This window comes from Monodelphis domestica, chromosome 2 (assembly GCF_027887165.1).
Source record: "Monodelphis domestica isolate mMonDom1 chromosome 2, mMonDom1.pri, whole genome shotgun sequence".
NCBI lineage: Eukaryota > Metazoa > Chordata > Mammalia > Didelphimorphia > Didelphidae > Monodelphis > Monodelphis domestica.
Window position 1 is genome coordinate 455,223,724 of NC_077228.1, and position 19,269 is coordinate 455,242,992.

Sequence of the window (19,269 nt, forward strand, 5' to 3'; positions counted from 1 at the left end):
AAATCAGAAGGGAAACAACAAATTGGGAAAAATCTTCATAGAAACCTCTGACAAAGGTTTAATTACTCATATTTATAATGAGCTAAAACAATTGTACAAAAAATCAAGCCATTCTCCAATTGATAAATGGGCAAGGGAAATGGATAGGCAGTTCTCAGATAAAGAAATCAAAACTATTAACAAGCACATGAAGAAGTGTTCTAAATCTCTTATAATCAGAGAGATGCAAATCAAAACAACTCTGAGGTATCACCTCACACCTAGCAGATTGGCTAACATAACAGCAAAGGAAAGTAATGAATGCTGGAGGGGATGTGGCAAAGTAGGGACATTAATTCATTGCTGGTGGAGCTGTGAACTGATCCAACCATTCTGGAGGGCAATTTGGAACTATGCCCAAAGGGCGACAAAAGAATATCTACCCTTTGACCCAGCCATAGCACTGCTGGGTCTGTACCCCAAAGAGATAATGGACACAAAGACTTGTACAAAAATATTCATAGCTGTGCTCTTTGTGGTGGCCCAAAACTGGAAAACAAGGGGATGCCCATCAATTGGGGAATGGCTGAACAAACTGTGGTATATGTTGGTGATGGAGTACTATTGTGCTAAAAGGAATAATAAAGTGGAGGAGTTCCATGGAGACTGGAACAACCTCCAGGAAGTGATGCAGAGCGAGAGGAGCAGAACCAGGAGAACATTGTACACAGAGACTAATACACTGTGGTATAATCAAACGTAATGGACTTCTCCATTAGTGGCGGTGTAATGTCCCTGAACAACTTGCAGGGATCCAGGAGAAAAAAACACCATTCATAAGCAGAGGATAAACTGTGGGAGTGGAAACACTGAGAAAAAGCAACTGCCTGAATACAGAGGTTGAGGGGACATGACAGAGGATAGACTCTAAATGAACACTCTAATGCAAATACTATCAACAAAGCAATGGGTTCAAATCAAGAAAACATCTAATGCCCAGTGGACTTACGCGTCGGCTATGGGGGGTGGGGGGGGAGGAAAAGAAAATGATCTATGTCTTTAACGAATAATGCTTGGAAATGATCAAATAAAATATATTTAAAAAAAAACATTCAACAGCATTACTAGTCTTTAGATAAGAATCAATCTTCTCTGACTCTCTTCAGGCACTTTTCCTTCCTTTCCTCTCCTCATCCTCCAATACACCATTAAGAATCAGGCTTTTCCAACATTACATGTTTATTTGCCAATATTAAATGTTCATTGATTGACTGTTCATCACACACAATATTCAATCTCTCATCTCTGTGTCTTTGCAGTTGTTTTTATAGCCATTGCACTGTCATGTCTGAGCCAATTCCCTCTTTAACTATGACCTTCTGAATTCCTGGTTTCTTTCAAGCTTAACTCCAGTGCCCTTTCCTGCACAAGGTCTTCTCCAGTCCCTCCAGCTCTGTTGCCTTCCCCCCACAAGCTTACCTTGTGTGTGTTTGAATGTATTTTGTAGCTTCTTTGTTGGGATATATATGCTGTATATTTACTATATACAGTATATAGTTTACCATATATGTTCTATATAATATACATTTACTATATAATCTCTATATATACAATATATATGCAATATACTATATTGTATTGTTATAAACCCTTACCTTTTCCAAGGCAAAAGAACAGAAAGGGATTGGCAATGAAGGTTAATTGACTTGCCCAGGGTCACACAGCTAGGAAGTTTCTATGGCCAAATTTGAACTCAGGATTTCCTGTCTCTAGGCTTGGCTCTCAATCTACTGAGCCACCTAGCTGCTCTCACTATATTGCATTTAATAGAATCTATATCTGTTATCTCCCCTATTAGAATGTAAGAATTTTGAGGTCAAGAATTGTTTAGCTATTGTTATTGTATCCCCGGCTTGTAGTACAGTGCATAGGCACAAAATAGAAAACTAATAAATACTTTTTTTTGTTGTTTTTAAAAGAGAAGAAGGGAAAATGGGGGGGGGAAAGAAGAAAGACTTCAGTGCCTTGCCAATCATCTATGATAGAAACATGGATAAGCATACCCAAAACAACAAAATAATACTCTGAAGTACCAAATATAGTCAAAATCACTATTACATTACCAGCAGTTAGGAACAGATAATGACATACATTAAAATAAGGTGACCCATTAGTAAGTCAAATAGATTTGAATACAAGTGATGGAAATTACACCAAGTATAACTTAGATATGACAGAATTTTGATTTTTTTTAATTTTGAATCTTTAAAAGCAAAAGATCTCTGAATAACTTTATAAAGATTAAAGTATTCATAATGATAATGATAATAGCTAACATTTTGATGGAATTTTAAGTTTTGTATTATTTGCAGAAACATTATCTCAAATGATCCACACTATCACCCTATAGGCTAGATGAATTTTCATCCTCATTTTATAGATGAGGAAGCAAACAGAGAAGTTCTGTGACTTGTCTAGAACAACACAATTAATGAAAGCCAGATGAGGGACTTGAACCCTTTTCCTCCTGACTACAAACCAAAATTTCTTTCCATACACAATGCTGTCTCTCAAATTGATGGATATTGACAATTTTTAATTCATACAACCTAAGAATAAACATGTTTTACATTTAAATCAATTGTGGTACTATGGAAAAAGAACTAGATTATCAGTTGAAATATAGATTGTTGACCCAGTCTTACCAATTGCATGACTCTGGACAAGTCACTTGGATACTCACCTATGAAAGAGAAGGTTAGACTAAATTGCTTTTAAGGTCTCTTCCTAATCATAAATGTTATTATTCTAATTCTTTAATCATAAAGTCTTAAAAGGTATAAAGATACCAGTAGGTGGAGGCATTGTGTATCAGCTAATTTTACCAAAGATAAGACTTCTAGAAGTTTATTTTCCCTTTTTAGAGAAAAGATTAAACTTGACATAATACAAAATCTTTTTATTTTTATATCACTGGGATATATGGAATTGGGCAGGCACAATTTGGTCCATTGGAATCATATACTCTAGAGCTCTGTGTTGGCAAATCTATGGCAGACATGCCAGAAGGAGCTGCTCTTCTCCCCCTCTCCACCACTCCTGAGGACATTTTTCACATCACCCACCCCTCTGCCCAGCAACCAAATGGGAGTGCTTCCTCCTTCCTGTAATTTAATGCCTCCAGGATCATCTCAACAGAGTGTCAGACTCTTCAGACCCAGGAGGATCGTGGACTCTCTCCCTTTGCCCTTTGCACCTGCTCAGACTATTCCTTAGCCCTGTGATATTATAAATAGGATTGAGAGAATAAGTAGGTATAGGAAGGAGAAACTCAAGTTGGCTTGACAGCTGTTTGAGTGATGGATCTTTTTAAGGGGACAAGCCAGGGACCCCGACTCCCTCATACCAACTGCCCTATACTCCTTAAAGTCATTGCTCATAAAATCTTTCTACACACAGTCAGATATTTCTTGTGGCTTATTGCTAGGAGCTAAAAGAAAGGGAATCTGTTGTGGCCAGATCTGCCATAAGAGAGTCCTGCTGAGTCAAAGACTTGGGGAGATTTGTCTCAGTAACATCCTTGTGCCAGGGAAATCTAGGGTATCTCTTATATCATCTGAGAGGGGAGACCTTCCTTCATCTTCCCATCACCTTCACACAATAGGGGAACCTCAATTTCCTGAGTAACACCCCTTGACAGCATTACACAGAAGGAGTGAGTGAGAGAGAGTAGGGGTCATTCTCTCAAGGCTCCTACCTTTCAACACCCTTTCTCCTCCATGACTAGCTCCTTTTGACTATCTTTAACCAGCCTTTAAACCATACCAGGGTCAAGTTCATTTATAATCATTACACAGTAGACCTAAGAGATGAATGCTTCCAGCTTTGGCAACTATGTCATGAATTTAAGAGACCTGGAGTTACTAGATATTCATTAGCTAAAAGAAGTATTTCCTTTAACTATACTCTTCTTAGAGGATAAAATGATGAGCTAGATGAAAATGCAACTAGATGGCACAGTGGGTAGAGTCCAAGAGTTGGAATCTTGAAGAGCCAAGTTAAAAATACGATTTTAGACACTTATTAGCTATGTAACTCTGGGTAAATGACTAAACTTCTGTTTGCCTCAGCTTCTTTATCTGTAAAATGTGTATAATCTTACACTCATCTTCTAGAGTTTTTGTGAAGATTAACTGAGATAACATTATGTAAATGCTAGCTATTATTATTATTATTAATCATAGCTAGGAGAATAAGCCCACGCATGCATGGTTAAACAGAAGCTGTAGCTATTCAGACAGTACAGATTCAAGGTAAATGAAAAATATCTATTCAAACAGTGCCATAAATCTCTCAGAAGGTTTTACCTTCCAGGGAAGTGTCAAAGGTGATAGGTTATGGTTTGTTTTAGTATGTATTAATCAAAACTCATGTGTCTTTTGTGTTTTAGCTGTTCTTTTGTAAATTAACAAATAGTCATCCTATACCTAATATTTACTAGTAGTTTGTATATTAATAATTTTTCCAGAAGGGATTTTATATTAATATCCCTTTTGTGGATACAAACCTAAATTTTATATAATCTATTTCCCCCAGAAGTCTGGGGTGGGAGTATCACAAGTCAGAGGGTTTAAGAAATGCCTGATGACCCCTCTTGGAATCAGGCTCCCCCAGAATTGAATCTAAGTCCATCTGTACCATAGTCAAGTCCCAGGGTCAGGAAGGAGTGTCTGCATTACAGACCTTAATAGATTTTTTTTAAGAGATCCAACTCTAATATATCCAGCTTAGCAGAGAATTGCTCTTTTCTCCAACAAAAGCTCAATTCTTTGTCCAATAAAATATCTATAACCAGATCAAGCCGTGTCTTTTCTTCTTTCCAAAATGAACACTCTTGTCGGCACTCCCACATTCAATATACAAGTGCTTTTCATCCTTTTTATAGTTCAGGCATTTTTCTGAAACCACAGTTCTTGAACCTCAGATGTATTCAACAGATTCTAGGAAGGATTTCATTTAAAAGAGATTCCTCTAAGCTTCTTTTTTAAGGAAAAAAGTTCTCTAAAATTCAAAGTCTTTATTAGAATTCTTCATGATATCACTGACTTCCAGGATGCTCTGAACCCTTCTTTTTAAAGTCATGCAGTTCTCTGAAAATGGAAACTATTTGTTAAAGCAAAGGTGACTAAGAATTCCTTCCTAAGATTTAATTGATTAATTTTGGCTACTGCTGACCTACAGGTACTTTTAACCATAAGTTTTTTTTGTATTAATATTAAATTACCTTAATGTAAATTACCATAATGTCTAAGGCCATGAATATAATCCTAATAAAATGTCTTATTAGCAAAGGTGGGGTTTTATTACATAACCCAGCATTTCTTTTTCTTTAATTCAACAAACATTGACAAACCATCTCATATATTCAAAAAATGTGCTATTTTTCTTTATATTTTGAAAATATGTCTCCAAAGACAGAAAATATAATTTTAAAATTTTTATCGCAAACCAAATTTTAAGGTTTTTGCTTTTAGTTTGGTTCCTAAGAATAACAGCCTAAAGTAATGGCATACATATAGTCTGATATTTTCTGCTTTCTGACTTTGAGGCAGAAGGTACAAGCCTTCTTGCCTCAAAGAGCTAAACTGTAAAGAATATCAACTGGTCTACACACTAATTAAATGAAGCACTAACTTTTTGTTGTTCAGTTGTTTCACATAGGTCCAACTCTTTGTGACCCAATTTGGGATTTGTTTGACGAAGATTGAAAAGTGGTTTGCCATTTCCTTCTCCACTTTATTATCAGATGAGGAAACTGAGATCAAACAATGTTAAGTGACTTTTCTGGGGTCACAAATAGTGTCTGATTCTATATTTGAGCACATAAAGATGAGTTAATTAATAAATTTATTAATATTATTTATTATTACTATTATTAACTATTAATGTTATTAATGATTATTAGTAAGTCTGGCTCCATGCTCTCTCCACTACTCCCCTACCTGCTAAATTTTAGATGTGGTTATTTCACTAAAGTCAATAACAGAGATTAAGAGATACCACTGACAAATTTTCCAAAACATTAAGCAAAATTTGTTCTTACCTCAAGGTTCTTAAATCCCATAATTTTATTGCATCACCAATAGCTGTGGTAAGGAAAAGATTGTAGTTCCCAAATTGTTGAGCAACAAATGCTGATCCCTATAACACAGAAAACAAAATGAAGATAAGATATATATTTTTATAACTACACTATCCAATATTATCTAAAATACAATGATCAAAAGAATAATACTATGTAGGGTTGCTAAGTGGCACAGTGGATAGAGGTCAAGCTTGGAGTCGGGTGGACCTGAATTGAAATGTAGTCTTAGATAATTCCTAGCTGTGTGACCCTAGGTAAGTCAGTTAACCCCCATTTGCCTAGCCCTTGCTGTCCTGAATTAGAATTGTTATTAAGAAATAAAGTCAGTATTAAAAATCATAATTTCCAAAATGAAGAAGAAAAATCTACTTAGAATATTCAGTTTCTATTTTCTTTATTGGACTATTGGAACATATTCAGAGTAAGTGTATAGAGGCTGGCACTAAAGATAAAGAGAGATACCTACATTCATTACAAAAATAAAATCTCACTTGCACACATGAGGATGGCACAAACATCGTATATACAGTTTCACTCACATGCATCAAAATATTCACTCTTACATGCATGCACAAGTTCATCTTACACACACACACTTGATCCTGTAGTTCCTGATACCTGAGATCATCTTTCAAGGTGAGACGACAGGCAAGTATGTATCCTGTAAAGGAGAAGGCACCCTGGACCTACAACAAACTTCAAGCAACACAAAAGAATGGAAGATACACGGACAACTGGAAAGAACTTTGAATCAAAGACATTAAGGGGAATGAACTTTGGGAAAATGGGTCATGTAAGATTAATCACCGATCATATTAACTTCACATATAGGGAATTACATCCACATATGCATTGAAATAAATTTGCATCCACCATGACATATTTAGAACACAAACAAATTTCACATTGACATTAGGGGCTGTACCATAAATAAGGACAGCCCATGAATTGTATATCTGTAAACAGATCTCTAGTACCAGAAGATATATATGTATATATGTATGAATAGTATATATATATATATATATAATAGCATAATAATGATCTCATCAACAAATATAGATAAAGAGGAAAGAGTTAATATGCTAACAGTTAATAGACAGGGACAGAGTAGTTTAGGGTGGAAAAGGGAATATTGTAACTAGAGAGGTAACATAGGGACAGAATAAATCAGATTTCATTCGATACAAGTTAATATAAATGTATATACTTATGAATGTTGCAGATTGTTACATTGGTATTAGTATTACATAAGGCATAGTATAGTTCAATTTTACTTAAGATTTAAATTTTATATTGATTGCAATAGGACTGACTTTTGTATTAAGAAATTGTTATATTGTAAAAATTTTATTGTTACATAATCCTAACCCTCTTCCTACAATTCAGTCAGCATAAAATAGGAACTTAGATTAGCAAATGGACAGATTAGGATAATATTTATTATTTTTGGAGGGGGGAAGTTAGATGGGAACATTAAGTAGCATAGATAGATTAGAATAGACATAGAAGATAAGTAACTGACGTGGGCCACGGTGGCACCATGGGAACAACAGGAAATGGACGATTTGTGGTAGAGGCTGGCACAAAAAGTGCCAGACTGAAGAGTATATGAAATTGATCACCTTGATGGGGGAGGGGCCCCAGGAATGAATTTCCTGAGGAGAGTAGACTCTGGTGAGGAGAGCAGTGAGGGTCTCTTGGTCTTGAGATGCTGAAGAGAGAAGGTGGATAAAGACTTTCTCCTGAGGGTTGCCCATTTTTCCTGCTGGTAACTGGAAATCTTTCCCCCCAACACTACCCAATTGAAGGGACTTTCTGAAGAGAAACCTGAGCAGACTTTACCTCAACTCCTGTTGCCCAGGGGTAAGTCAACCTGACTTTCTTTTAGGGGGGCTCAGGCTGCCAAGGCCTGAGTTCCCCCCAAACTTGAGGAGGGATAAAAAGTGTTTAGATAGAGACAGGAACCCCTTCTCCCTACTTTCCTATTCCCATTCTTCCCTGCCCATTATTCCTTTTGTATTACCTGACTGAGTTAACATTAAAAGTTATCTGTTCCCCAAGCTGAGTGTGAGCAAATGGATCAAGGGGAGACTTTTTGGTCTCTGGTAGTAGAGGGGGGACAAGAGCAAATTGGGGACAGCAGCTTTAGCTATGGAGGGAAGGCAAAAGGAGGAAAATCTTCAAACCCCCTCTCCTCTCTCTGAGCCAACTCGTTACAGCTGCTGTCTCCCCTTTACCCTGCTTTGTGGGAAAAAGGGGGGTTCTCCTCTCCTTTCTCTCTCTCCATACCTCAGGTCCCAAGCCTCCCTCATCAGGAGTACATTCCCTTCCTTCTTTTTATTTTTTAAGGCAGTAAGGGAGGAAAAGCTTTTAAGAAGGAAGAGGTAGTCAACATTGTTCAAATTCTAGATAAAGAATGTTAAATTTCTAGTTAAAGAATGATAAAGAATGCTGGATTTGGCTATTAAGAGATCATTACTGACCTCTGAAAGAGTAGTTTCAATAGTGTCAGGAGTAGTAATCTAGTTGTGAGAAGTTGAAAGATAAGGAGTTGAAGTGAAAGAAAAACTTTAGACTACTCTTTTTAAAAATCTGGTAATATTAATTAATCTGGTAATAAAATAAAGAAAAATACTTATGGATCTAAAAGAGAAAGTGGGTTCAAAGGAAGGTTTTGTTTTTTTTTACTTGATAGGGGGGTTTTTTGTTTTTGATTTTCCTTTAAGAAAGATAAAATCTTAACATGTTTGGGGCCAAACCATAAGGAATCACTGGAGAAAAAAGGACTGAAAATGAAAAAAGGAATGGGACAAGTGCATCTAAAAGGCAAGCTTTTTTGGTGATGATTTCTGCCTTCCATCTTTCTCTTTTTATTCCTTACTCCAAAAGAGTATCTTCATATTTCTAATCTATGATGTATAAATTACTCTAATAAGCTTTGGTTCCAAATGGCAGAAAACTAGACAAGAATATTAATTTCTCTGAGGTTTTCTTTTCTCCCTTCCACTATTTATTTGAGCTAGAAATTGCTACATGACATGCCAATGAGACATTTCTTTAGAGGCAACAGGATGAGATGAGAAAGCAAGAGAATAAGTATGGAAGACTGGCTACTTCTTCCGTTGATTTAAGAATGAAGGATAGATGAGATCATAGAAGTCTCGAGTCTTGAGATGTGGAACTGAGAAATGTAAATAATTACTATAGGAGCAAGTGCTATATTTTAGAAAAAGAGATGGATTTGGATTCAGAAGACCTCAGTTCAAAGCCTGGTTCTGCTACTAACTGTGTGTCCTTAGATGAGTCGCTTAAACCCTCTTGTTCCCAGTTTGCTTATCTGAAAAATGTGCACAGTTGAATAGATGAACTCTGAGGTTCCTTCTGGGTCTAAATTTCTGGTCTTAATTTAAGGTGTTATTATTTGGAAGCCTCTTCCCCACACCTTACTCCATTATCTTTCATGACATGGATGTGACTTTTGGTTCTTAAAGATTGTACTAATGCCACCCAAGTTCTGGCAAGTTCTGGCAGGTACAACTATCATTAAAAGTTTCGATCATGATCCCAAGAAGAGATTTATTTGCTTTCTGAGGATAAATCTAGCTATGAACAGAAAGGTTCATCACAGGTAAGCTGACCACTTGCTGATAAATTTTTTAGCCATGGCAACCCACAAAACCAAGCATAAATGGGCTGCAATTTGTATTATTGGAGGAAATATCCAAATTTGTGAGATAATAGGTTCTTATGACTACTGGATATGTGAGTACTATTAGTAATAACAACATTATTGTACTGCTTTCTCCATTTTCAACAAAGCATTTTAGCCAGTGCTTCCTTTACTGGCACTAATGCTTTGTTACCCATGCATCATCTAAAGCTAAATGGTATTTATCTTATTAATAAAAATACTTCCTATTTGTCCTATAGATAATATTATTTTTCTATGTAATTATATATATCTTATTGAATAATTTTCTCAGATTCTCAAATCATATTTCAGATATTTTCTCAATTAAATACAAAAGATATAAATCTTAGGTTCATATAAAAATTTGTTTCCAATTAGCCATATGTTATAATGGGTCTGTAATCTTTTAACATAGCATAATGTGAGAAATAATTATTTCAAACTATAAATCATGTGTAAAGTAGTATGGGATATTTGTAGTTATATGAAAAATATTAAAATTATATCTATTATTTACTTTCCAAAATAGAAACTTATATTCATGGTCAGTCAGTTTTGCTTTGCTACTACAAGCCACTGTTCACATGTTTATAATTATAATGTCTGTGGGTAATTTTATTACCACCTTGATATATGTATCATTTCACCTGTATAATATATACTACATATATAACAGGCACATATTTCAGAAATGAATACAGAAAAAATACTGTAGATTAATATGAATGTTTTAAAATTTAATTGCTTTATTCATATATTATGTAGCTCTCGTATATATTTATTGTAATGCTTGCTGATGATTCTCTTCTTATTTGCCAAAAATGTTGCAATTTCCAAGACAATTTGAGAAAATGTGAGTGATATATTCAAATTTGACAATATCCTTAAAAACTAAGGAAGGGGGATACAATAGAAATAGAACAAGAATTTAAAGGCCTATATTTAAATAGGAAGAGAAAAGTGTAACCTGTTCAGTCCGAGAAACTGTAGCTAATAAAAAGTTTGTTAGCTAGTTTTGTTGTTGTAGTCTAATTTTGTCTGTCTAGTCATGAAAGAATCTGCTATTTTTTATGAGTGAGTCATCATACTGAAAAAAACAAAAGCTACAATGTTTTTGCTGTAATTTGAGAGAGAATGAGGAAAATACGCTTATTTCATGTGCACAAATTGGGTTCTCTAGTTAGTGACACAATAAAAATGAAAACAAAAATAAATCCTACTATTCCCACATACTTAAGGTAACTTTATAGAATTAAATAATAAAAGATCATTTTAGCATTGGCATACTGGATTATTCAAGGAAATCTATTATTGGTACATGACTAAAATGGTTACTACACTTAAAAGTAATTAAAAATGACCTATTTTACATCTTACTGGAAATGACATTTGTGTGCAATTACAATTTGTGCTTCTCATGTTCAGTTCAGTCGAGACTACATGAGTAGCAACTCCCATATGGCTATGGTTAAGTTGAAAACTTTGATGTCCACTATGTAACTGGACAAATATTTAAGAGATGTTCAAAAACAAGCTATTAAAACACTGAAGAGAACCTCGGTAAGCTTATATGTTTCCTTTCATTCCATTATATACCATTCAGGCGTTTATTTTCAGGAAGTCAAACAAGTATTTTTCCTATAAGAAACCTCAATAATATTTTTCCTAATATATCACTTAACATCTAAGAGGTTCCTACAGTGGTTCCCAAAACATTCCAAAAAGCCAGTGAAAGGAAACTTGGACTAGAGGTAGACCAGTAGACTGACAAGTGAAATACTAGCTGTTAGTCACAAAGGTATAAGGAAGGATCTTGTTTAACCAAGGTCACTCAAGCAAACACACCCATAACTCTTCCCTAAAAAGGGTTTCATGAGCTATTAGAAGTATAATTTCCTGGACAGTTCTATTTGATGAAAAGAGAACTAAAATAGGTCTTAATATACCAACAACGTCACTTACTCAAACACTTAATTTATGGTGCAACATTATTATCAGTGATAACTGATGTATGACATTTGGAAGACCTGTGGCTATGAAGATTCCTGGGATATTTAGTCAAAATTAGATTGGCAAAGACAGCAGTGTATAATGTGATAACCTGGGAATAAGAGAACATATATTCTAATCTCATCTGGGTCACTAAACCTTGTGACTTAAGACAAGTCATATATGCTCTCTAAATGGTTTACTGAAAAAAGGAAAGTTATTTTCAGAAATGAAAATGATATAAAAACAAATTATATCCACAAAAATGAAAGTTTAAAAAATTAAAATTAAAATATTACAACCAGGCCTGAAAATTCCAGATATGTCCTGACTGATTCTACATTACAGTAGGGTTCCAATATTTGTAGGGGATATGTACCAAGACCTACTGTGGATGGCTGAAACCATGGATATAAACAAACAACTGCTCCTCCCCCTCTTCTGGATACTCCACAAATGCTCTTCCTCCCTGCCCCTCCCCAAAATGTATGAGGTGAAAGTGAAAGCAGGAGAGACCATTGCTAGGGCTAAACCTCTAGGGGTGGAGGGGACAGGACTTCTGGCACTCACAGGACAGACTTCAAATGCTTAAGTTTAAATGTAGAGAACTGAACCTGTCAAAAGTGAAAACCAAAATCAAAGCCATCAATAATCATATGAAAAAATGTTCTAAATTGCTCTTGATTAAAGAAATGCAAACTATAACAACTCTAAGGTACTACCTCACCCCTATCAAATTGGCCAATATGACAGTAAAGTGGTAAATGTTGGAGGAGATGTGGCAAAATTGGGACACTAATGCATTGTTAGTAGTGTTATGAAATGATCCAACCATTGTGGAGGGCAATTTGAAACTATACAGAAAGGGTTATAAAACTCTGTGTACCCTTTGATCTGGTTAATACCACTGCTGGGTCTATATCCCAAGGAAATAATAAAAAAGGAGAAAGGAACTACTGGTACAAAAATATTTATAGCTGCTCTTTTTCTGGTGGCAAAGAATTTGAAATTGAGGGGATGCCTATAAACTGGGGATTGGATAAGCAAATTGTGGTATATGTTGATAATGGAATACTATTGTGCTATAAGAAATGATAAGCAAAATTATTTCAGAAAAAAACTGGAAAGATTCATGGGAATTGATGCAGAGTGAAATAAACAGAAGTGGGGAAACATTGTACACAATAACAGCAATATTGGATGATTATTATCTGCGAAAACTTGGCTACTCTCAACAATACAATGATCTGGGACAATCCTGAAAGACTTATAAAAGGGAATGCTATCCACCTCCAGGGAAAGTTGGAATCTTCTTTCACATCAGTGTATTTATGGTTTTATTTTGGAGTTTTGGTTTTGTATGAGTTTGCTCTTACAATGACCAATATGGAATTGTGTTTTGCATGAAAATAAAAAATGAAAAAAATAAATAAACAAATAAAAGAAAGTGAAAACCATAAATCAAAATTATAGTAATGTAACTTAAGATCACATTTCCTGCTTGAGTTGTCATTTCATACTATTGCCTTATACGGATTTGAAATCCAATAAAAATAACTGAAGCTTTTTCATATGAATTAGCATTTACTTCCCCCATTCCTTAGCTATGTGGTTGATGTGTTGAACCTGTGGAGGAGTTTGCATTTATCCCTACCAAATTTTATTTTATCATATTCTGCCCATAATTCTAGCCCATGAGGATCTTTTTGGACCTTTATTCTATGAAATAATGTGTTAAATATCCATATCTTTGTATCATATGAATTCAATAGTAAAATTCAATAGTAAAACTTCTGTGCCTTTATCGAAATTGTCTTTTTAAAAAGATGAAAGTGAGCAGGGCTAGTGATGAAATAACTGTGACACTCTGCAAGTGTCCCTTAGGTTAATATCTATCAACCTATTCAGTTCTGAAAAGATTCTAGGAAGTAGAAATGGCATTAAAGGAGCTAAAAACCAGAAGAGTGCTAGTTCAGAAACTAATGAATTTAGAAGAAATCTGGGGGCAGTGAATTGGCTTAGTGGATTGAGAGCCAGGCCTAGAGATGCGTGAATTTTGAAATTTCTCAGACTTGTGAATGGGGAATTTTTTATTGGGACAATTCCCTACTGGAACTATTCCCCATTTTAAACAGTGAAGCTACTTAGATCTAAAATGTGAGAACTCTACTTAGATCAGAAATAGGAAAACCTCTACTCCACCCGTACTTAAGACTACTTTAGGGGAGAAAATTCCTTGCTGAACAATGAAAAATACTTACACCCATACTTAAGCCATGCCTATTTTTAGAATTAATTACAAAGGGGTGCTAAGTACCTATAAAGGTCAGGCAACTTGTGAACTTAAAAGGAGCAAAGAGAAAAAAACTTACACAGAGATTCTAACCTACTCAGGTGTGGATTACTAAAAGGATTAATCTACTCAGGTGTGAATTCAGAATGGGCTGTCCTTTGGAAAACGTCTACTGTGATTGGTAGATGGAAGAACTTAGGGGAGGTAACATAGGAGAAAACCCACTATATAAGAAAAAGGTCAGACTGTTAAGAAATCTCTTGAGATATACAGGCTCTTGAGAGACAATCTCTAAGGAGGTCTTTCAAGGAAGGCTGACTCTGGCTGGAACTCCCTCTGGGGAGACTCTGTCCCCCTGAATCCTGGCTTGAACAGATCTTATGGTGAGTGATTAGGACTGACTAATATTTTTTTTTAGGGCTTAGGCCTGGGTTGGCCAGGGTGCCGGCCTATTCTTTTTTCATTTATTTTCCTTTCTCTCTCTCTCTCTCTCTCTCTCTCTCTCTCTCTCTCTCTCTCTCTCTCTCTCTCTCTCTCTCTCTCTCTCTCTCTCTCTTTCTTTGATTCCTCATTGTATTATTAATTAAAATCTCTATAAAACCCAGTTGACTTGGGTATATTCATAATTGGGAATATTTCCCTGGCCCACCACCTTAAATATTTGATTTAAAACAAGACACTCTGGTGAAAATATATTTCCTGTGGTCACAATTTACTCACCCACTCTTATATCTATCACAATTTATATCTTCCACTATTTTAATCACCACAGTTTATGTCTCCCCCTCTATTTAGCTCTTTTAAATGTAACAGTTTATGACTGACCACGAAATTGGTGAGAAAACCCTCAAAAAGTTTCTGTGAAATCTCTTTCCTTTCTCTCTTTATTACTTGCTCAGTCAGTTTTGTTTTCTTTTTTAACTTGGCTTCAAAAATACAGCTGCAAGAACAGGTGAGTAAAAACCTTTTTGATTCTCCTTAAATTGAGCTGTTTTAGATCTTAGCAACAGGGCCCTAAGGTCCTGGCTAGCAACTGCCTAAATTAGGACTAGAAAAACCTGGGAAAGATTTTTGACCTTGTCCTGCTTCCCACGTGTTTACTTTAGAAATATGGAGTTACAGACAGTTCAGAACTTAGTTAACAACTGGCGTTTCTGTAAATACTTTGTTCTTTTCTTAGTACAAGCATTGGTCTACAACTTACTTAACAGCTGGCTTATCAGCCCCATGACCAATCTTATAAATACAGAATTCCTTGTCTCTTTCTTCTAAATTCATTAGTTTTTGAACTAGCACTCTTCTGGTTTTTAGCTCCTTTAATGCCATTTCTACTTCCTAGAATCTTTCCAGAACTGAATAGGTTGATAGATATTAACCTAAGGGACACTTGCAGAGTGTCACAGTTATTTCATCACTAGCCCTGCTCACTTTCATCTTTTTAAAAAGACAATTTCGATAAAGGCATAGAAGTTTTACTATTGAATTTCATATGATACAAAGATATGGATATTTAACACATTATTTCATAGAATAAAGGTCCAAAAAGATCCTCATACTGATATATATATATACTTATTTTCTTATCTCTACAAAATCTTTATTAGAATAAGGTATACACATAAATAGAGTATATTTGGTAAAAATATGAAAAGAGAACAAGTAAGCCTTCACAAATAATATTCTAGAGTAAAACTACATCTTTATAGTCACACAATTAATTGAAAAGTGCTGAAAATATGACATTGCACTGCTTACTGTTTGCTGATTATTTTTTAATACAACTGATTCAGCAAAGAAAAAATATAATCTAAATTACAAATGCATATAACTTAAATTGACATATGCATGGGAAACATCTCCAACAGTTTCATAAGTCTTTTCGAGAGGAAATCAGAGTCACATAAGAATTCAGTTTCCTCTGATCCTAGCTGAGGCAGGAACACAGGGAATATCCCTATACTTGGTAAAGTACAGCAGAATTAAAATAAGAAGAGGCATCAATTTATTTTCAGCTAGAAGATGGATATTCTCCAAGGGAAGAAAACATTTTTAATAAATTATTAATGATATGGAAACATATGATATTCAAAGCCAACCAAATCTATTATTTTCCCTCCCTTTCCATTTGTAAACTTTACCCTTTCTCCCAAAGGGGGGCAGTTTTACACCTACCACATCCAGAATCACCAAGAGATTAGCAGCACTTTTTTTACAACTCATATAAGTTCACCAGAAACAACAAAGTTAACAAGAAAAACAAGCAGAAGGTTCATGCCTTCATGAACAAGTAGCCATATACCTTGCCTCCAAATATGTATTATTTCTGGTCCATGTTCCCATGATATTACTATATTCTGGCCCATGCTCCCATGATATTACTATATTCTCTGCAATTCCACTGCCATGAGAAGCATATAAGCCAGAGTCACCTATAGTCTGAATCTTGACTAGCATAAAAAACAAGCAATGTTGTTGCTCCCCCAAATCATCTTAAGTGAAAAAGACATGTAAGAGTAAATAGTGCTGGTTTTGAAGTTAGGAAGATTCACATTAAGAGGGTAATTAGATGGCTCAATGGATAGAACCAGGCCTAGAGATGGGAGGTGCTGAGTTCAAATCTAATCTCAGATACTTCCTAGCAGTGTGACCCTGGGCAAGTCACTTAAGCCCCATTGCCTACCCCTTACCACTCTTCTGCTTTTTTGGAACTAGTATACATAGGAAGTGAGACTGACAACTTTGTGCAACCCTGCCTCACTTAAATCCAGTTCTTGCACAAGTCAAGACATCACCCTATGGTGCCACTGGTCCTCTTTGAAAATGAAGGACAAGTTGAATTGCTCATTGGCTACAGGTGTGGGGAGGAAGGAGGGGAGAGAAAGAACATGAATCATGTAACCATGGAAAAATATTCTTAATAATTAATTTCATTTAAGAAAATAGAGGACAAACACCAATGAGGATCAAATGAATCAACACATATACAGAGTTTTGTATACTTTAAAGAACTATGTAAAGGCTAGCTATTGTTACAGTCTCAAATATTCCTTCTAACTCTCTTCCTTTGCTAAATGTTATCAATTCTTCCTTAGCAATCTCTCCATCAGATGATACAGAAGACCTGAAATCAAGCATGTGACTTTATTATTCTGGCTAAATGTATCTGGGGAAGTAAGTTGTGTAAGTGCAAGTTCTCAAGTATAAAATAAGGAAAAGCACAATTTCACCATCTCTTCATTCATAGAGTGAATGTAAGCTATAATATGAAAATTATCTCCCCAAAAAAAGCAACAAAAATAATATATAGTATGGCTTACTACTGAGTTCCAGACTAAAACCTAGTAACTATTATTCCATGTGTAAAATGATGAAGTGCCTTTTTTGGTTATTTCTTGGACATATATCTAAAATGGACAACATAAAAATGATAGTAGCAAAACCTAAAACTCAAGTAGAGTGAGATATAGTGAGTAACCAAATATGATTCTGAAGCATTTAAAAAGATAGTGTTACCTTTGATAGTCTGTTAACCATTGAAGAATTTATTAAGCACTCACTATATTCCAGAAACTTAATTAATTCTTGGATACAAAAAAGGGCAAATATAGTACCTGCTCTTAAAAAATTTGAAGTCTAATGGAAAAAACAACATACAAACAACTATGTACCTAAAAAATGTAGCTTAGTTATTTCTTTTTTCTTTTATTGAACTTAAGATCTCCTATTCTTTCCCTTCTTCTTCCCTTCTCCAATAAAGAAATTAATTTTAAATGATCTCTCTTCTCCTCCCCTCAAAAATCATTGATTTATGTATCTTTTTTCAAAGGTTTTTTATCTTGTTTTCTTATTATTTTCCCTTGCTCTCTATTCTTAATGTTTGTTCTTTGATTCATGTCCTATATATTTATTTCTACTTTAACCTCTCTGTGTTGTTCATGGAAATACCACGTTTCAGTTCTCTCTTTTAATTTTTGTTACTGTCTTTGTAGATCTTATCACCTCCTCTGCTTTTCTGTTATTCCTTATTTTGTGAAGAAAAAGTAATAAGGTTAGAAGCTTTGCTCCAGATAGAAATTTCCCTGTATCTCAGATCACAGGATCCTATTATATCCTCTGTTCTCCCCACATCAATCTCTTCCATTTCCTATGTTATCTACAATCTGGGTATATTCACTTCCAATTTTCAGGGTTCTGGTTGCCCCCAATTTCCTTTATCCTAAGGCAAAATATTGTCTATAGAGGCACAACATGATATGAAGAGAGTAATTTCTCTGTGATCAAAGTCCCTGAAGATTAGACACATTTTAAAGTCTCAATCTCTCATCACAAAGCATACCTCTTCCTACATAGGAGTGCTCGTTAGTGAAATTCCCTTCCACACTAGCTGAAGATGTCTTTCTTTTACCCTATTTCAATCTCTTCATTTTGCTCTTTCTCCCACTCTTCTGTAACCCCTCAGTGAAGAGAAATTACAAGAATTCCCTTGATTGTTTACCTGGACTTGATTAGGTTATTTCACATATTCCCTTCTCTTAATTTCCTCTCTGCTCTTTCACATGTCTTTCCATTCCACAATTCATTCCTATAAAATATATTCATTTACTTGTAAGGTGAAGTAGAAAGGGGAGAGCTTTGCACACTTTAATCCATGATATTTCAGGTTTATACTTCTACCTTCATACTTCTAAAGAAATAGAAGAAAATAAATTCTACTTTTATTCTTATCTTCTGTGTACTTTTTTTTTTAACCCTTACTTCTGTTTTGGAATCAATAATAAGTATTGGTTCCAAGGCAGAAGAGTGGTGAGGGCTAGACAATAGGGGTTATGTGACTTGCCCAAGATCATACAGCTAGGAATTGTCTGAGGTCAGATCTGAAACTCCTGGCTCTCAATCTACTCAGTCAACTAGCTGCCAGCCCCACCCACTCCACAGCATCCTTTTAAAAAGTCCCCCATTTTCTTACAATTAGTCCTACTATTATTACTCAATCCAATAATGTGTCTTTTTTACTTTTTTCTTTTAATAAACTCCAGAAATAAAGTAATTTGTGTCATTAGCTATTCTTTCCTTAGTAATTATAGTTATTTACATTTATTTTGCCTACTTTTTGGAGTATTTGCAAGTTAATAGTCTGTTCATATTCTTGTTTTAGAACTTGTTTTTGCA

General features: G+C 35.0%; 1 protein-coding gene across 4 annotated transcripts in view; it reads right to left on the reverse strand.

Annotated features, from left to right (window-relative positions):
• Positions 1 to 19,269, reverse strand: part of WDR27 (WD repeat domain 27) — a 309,881-nt gene that overhangs the window by 205,900 nt on the left and 84,712 nt on the right. For all 4 annotated transcript variants that reach the window (XR_463197.3, XM_007484921.3, XM_016429020.2 and 1 more), the window contains exon 22: positions 6,083 to 6,180. Coding sequence is in view for 3 of the 4 variants with exons in the window: in XM_007484921.3 (XP_007484983.2) it covers positions 6,083 to 6,180 (98 nt within the window). In the remaining variant the exon portion in view is untranslated. The remainder of the gene's footprint in view (positions 1 to 6,082; positions 6,181 to 19,269) is intronic.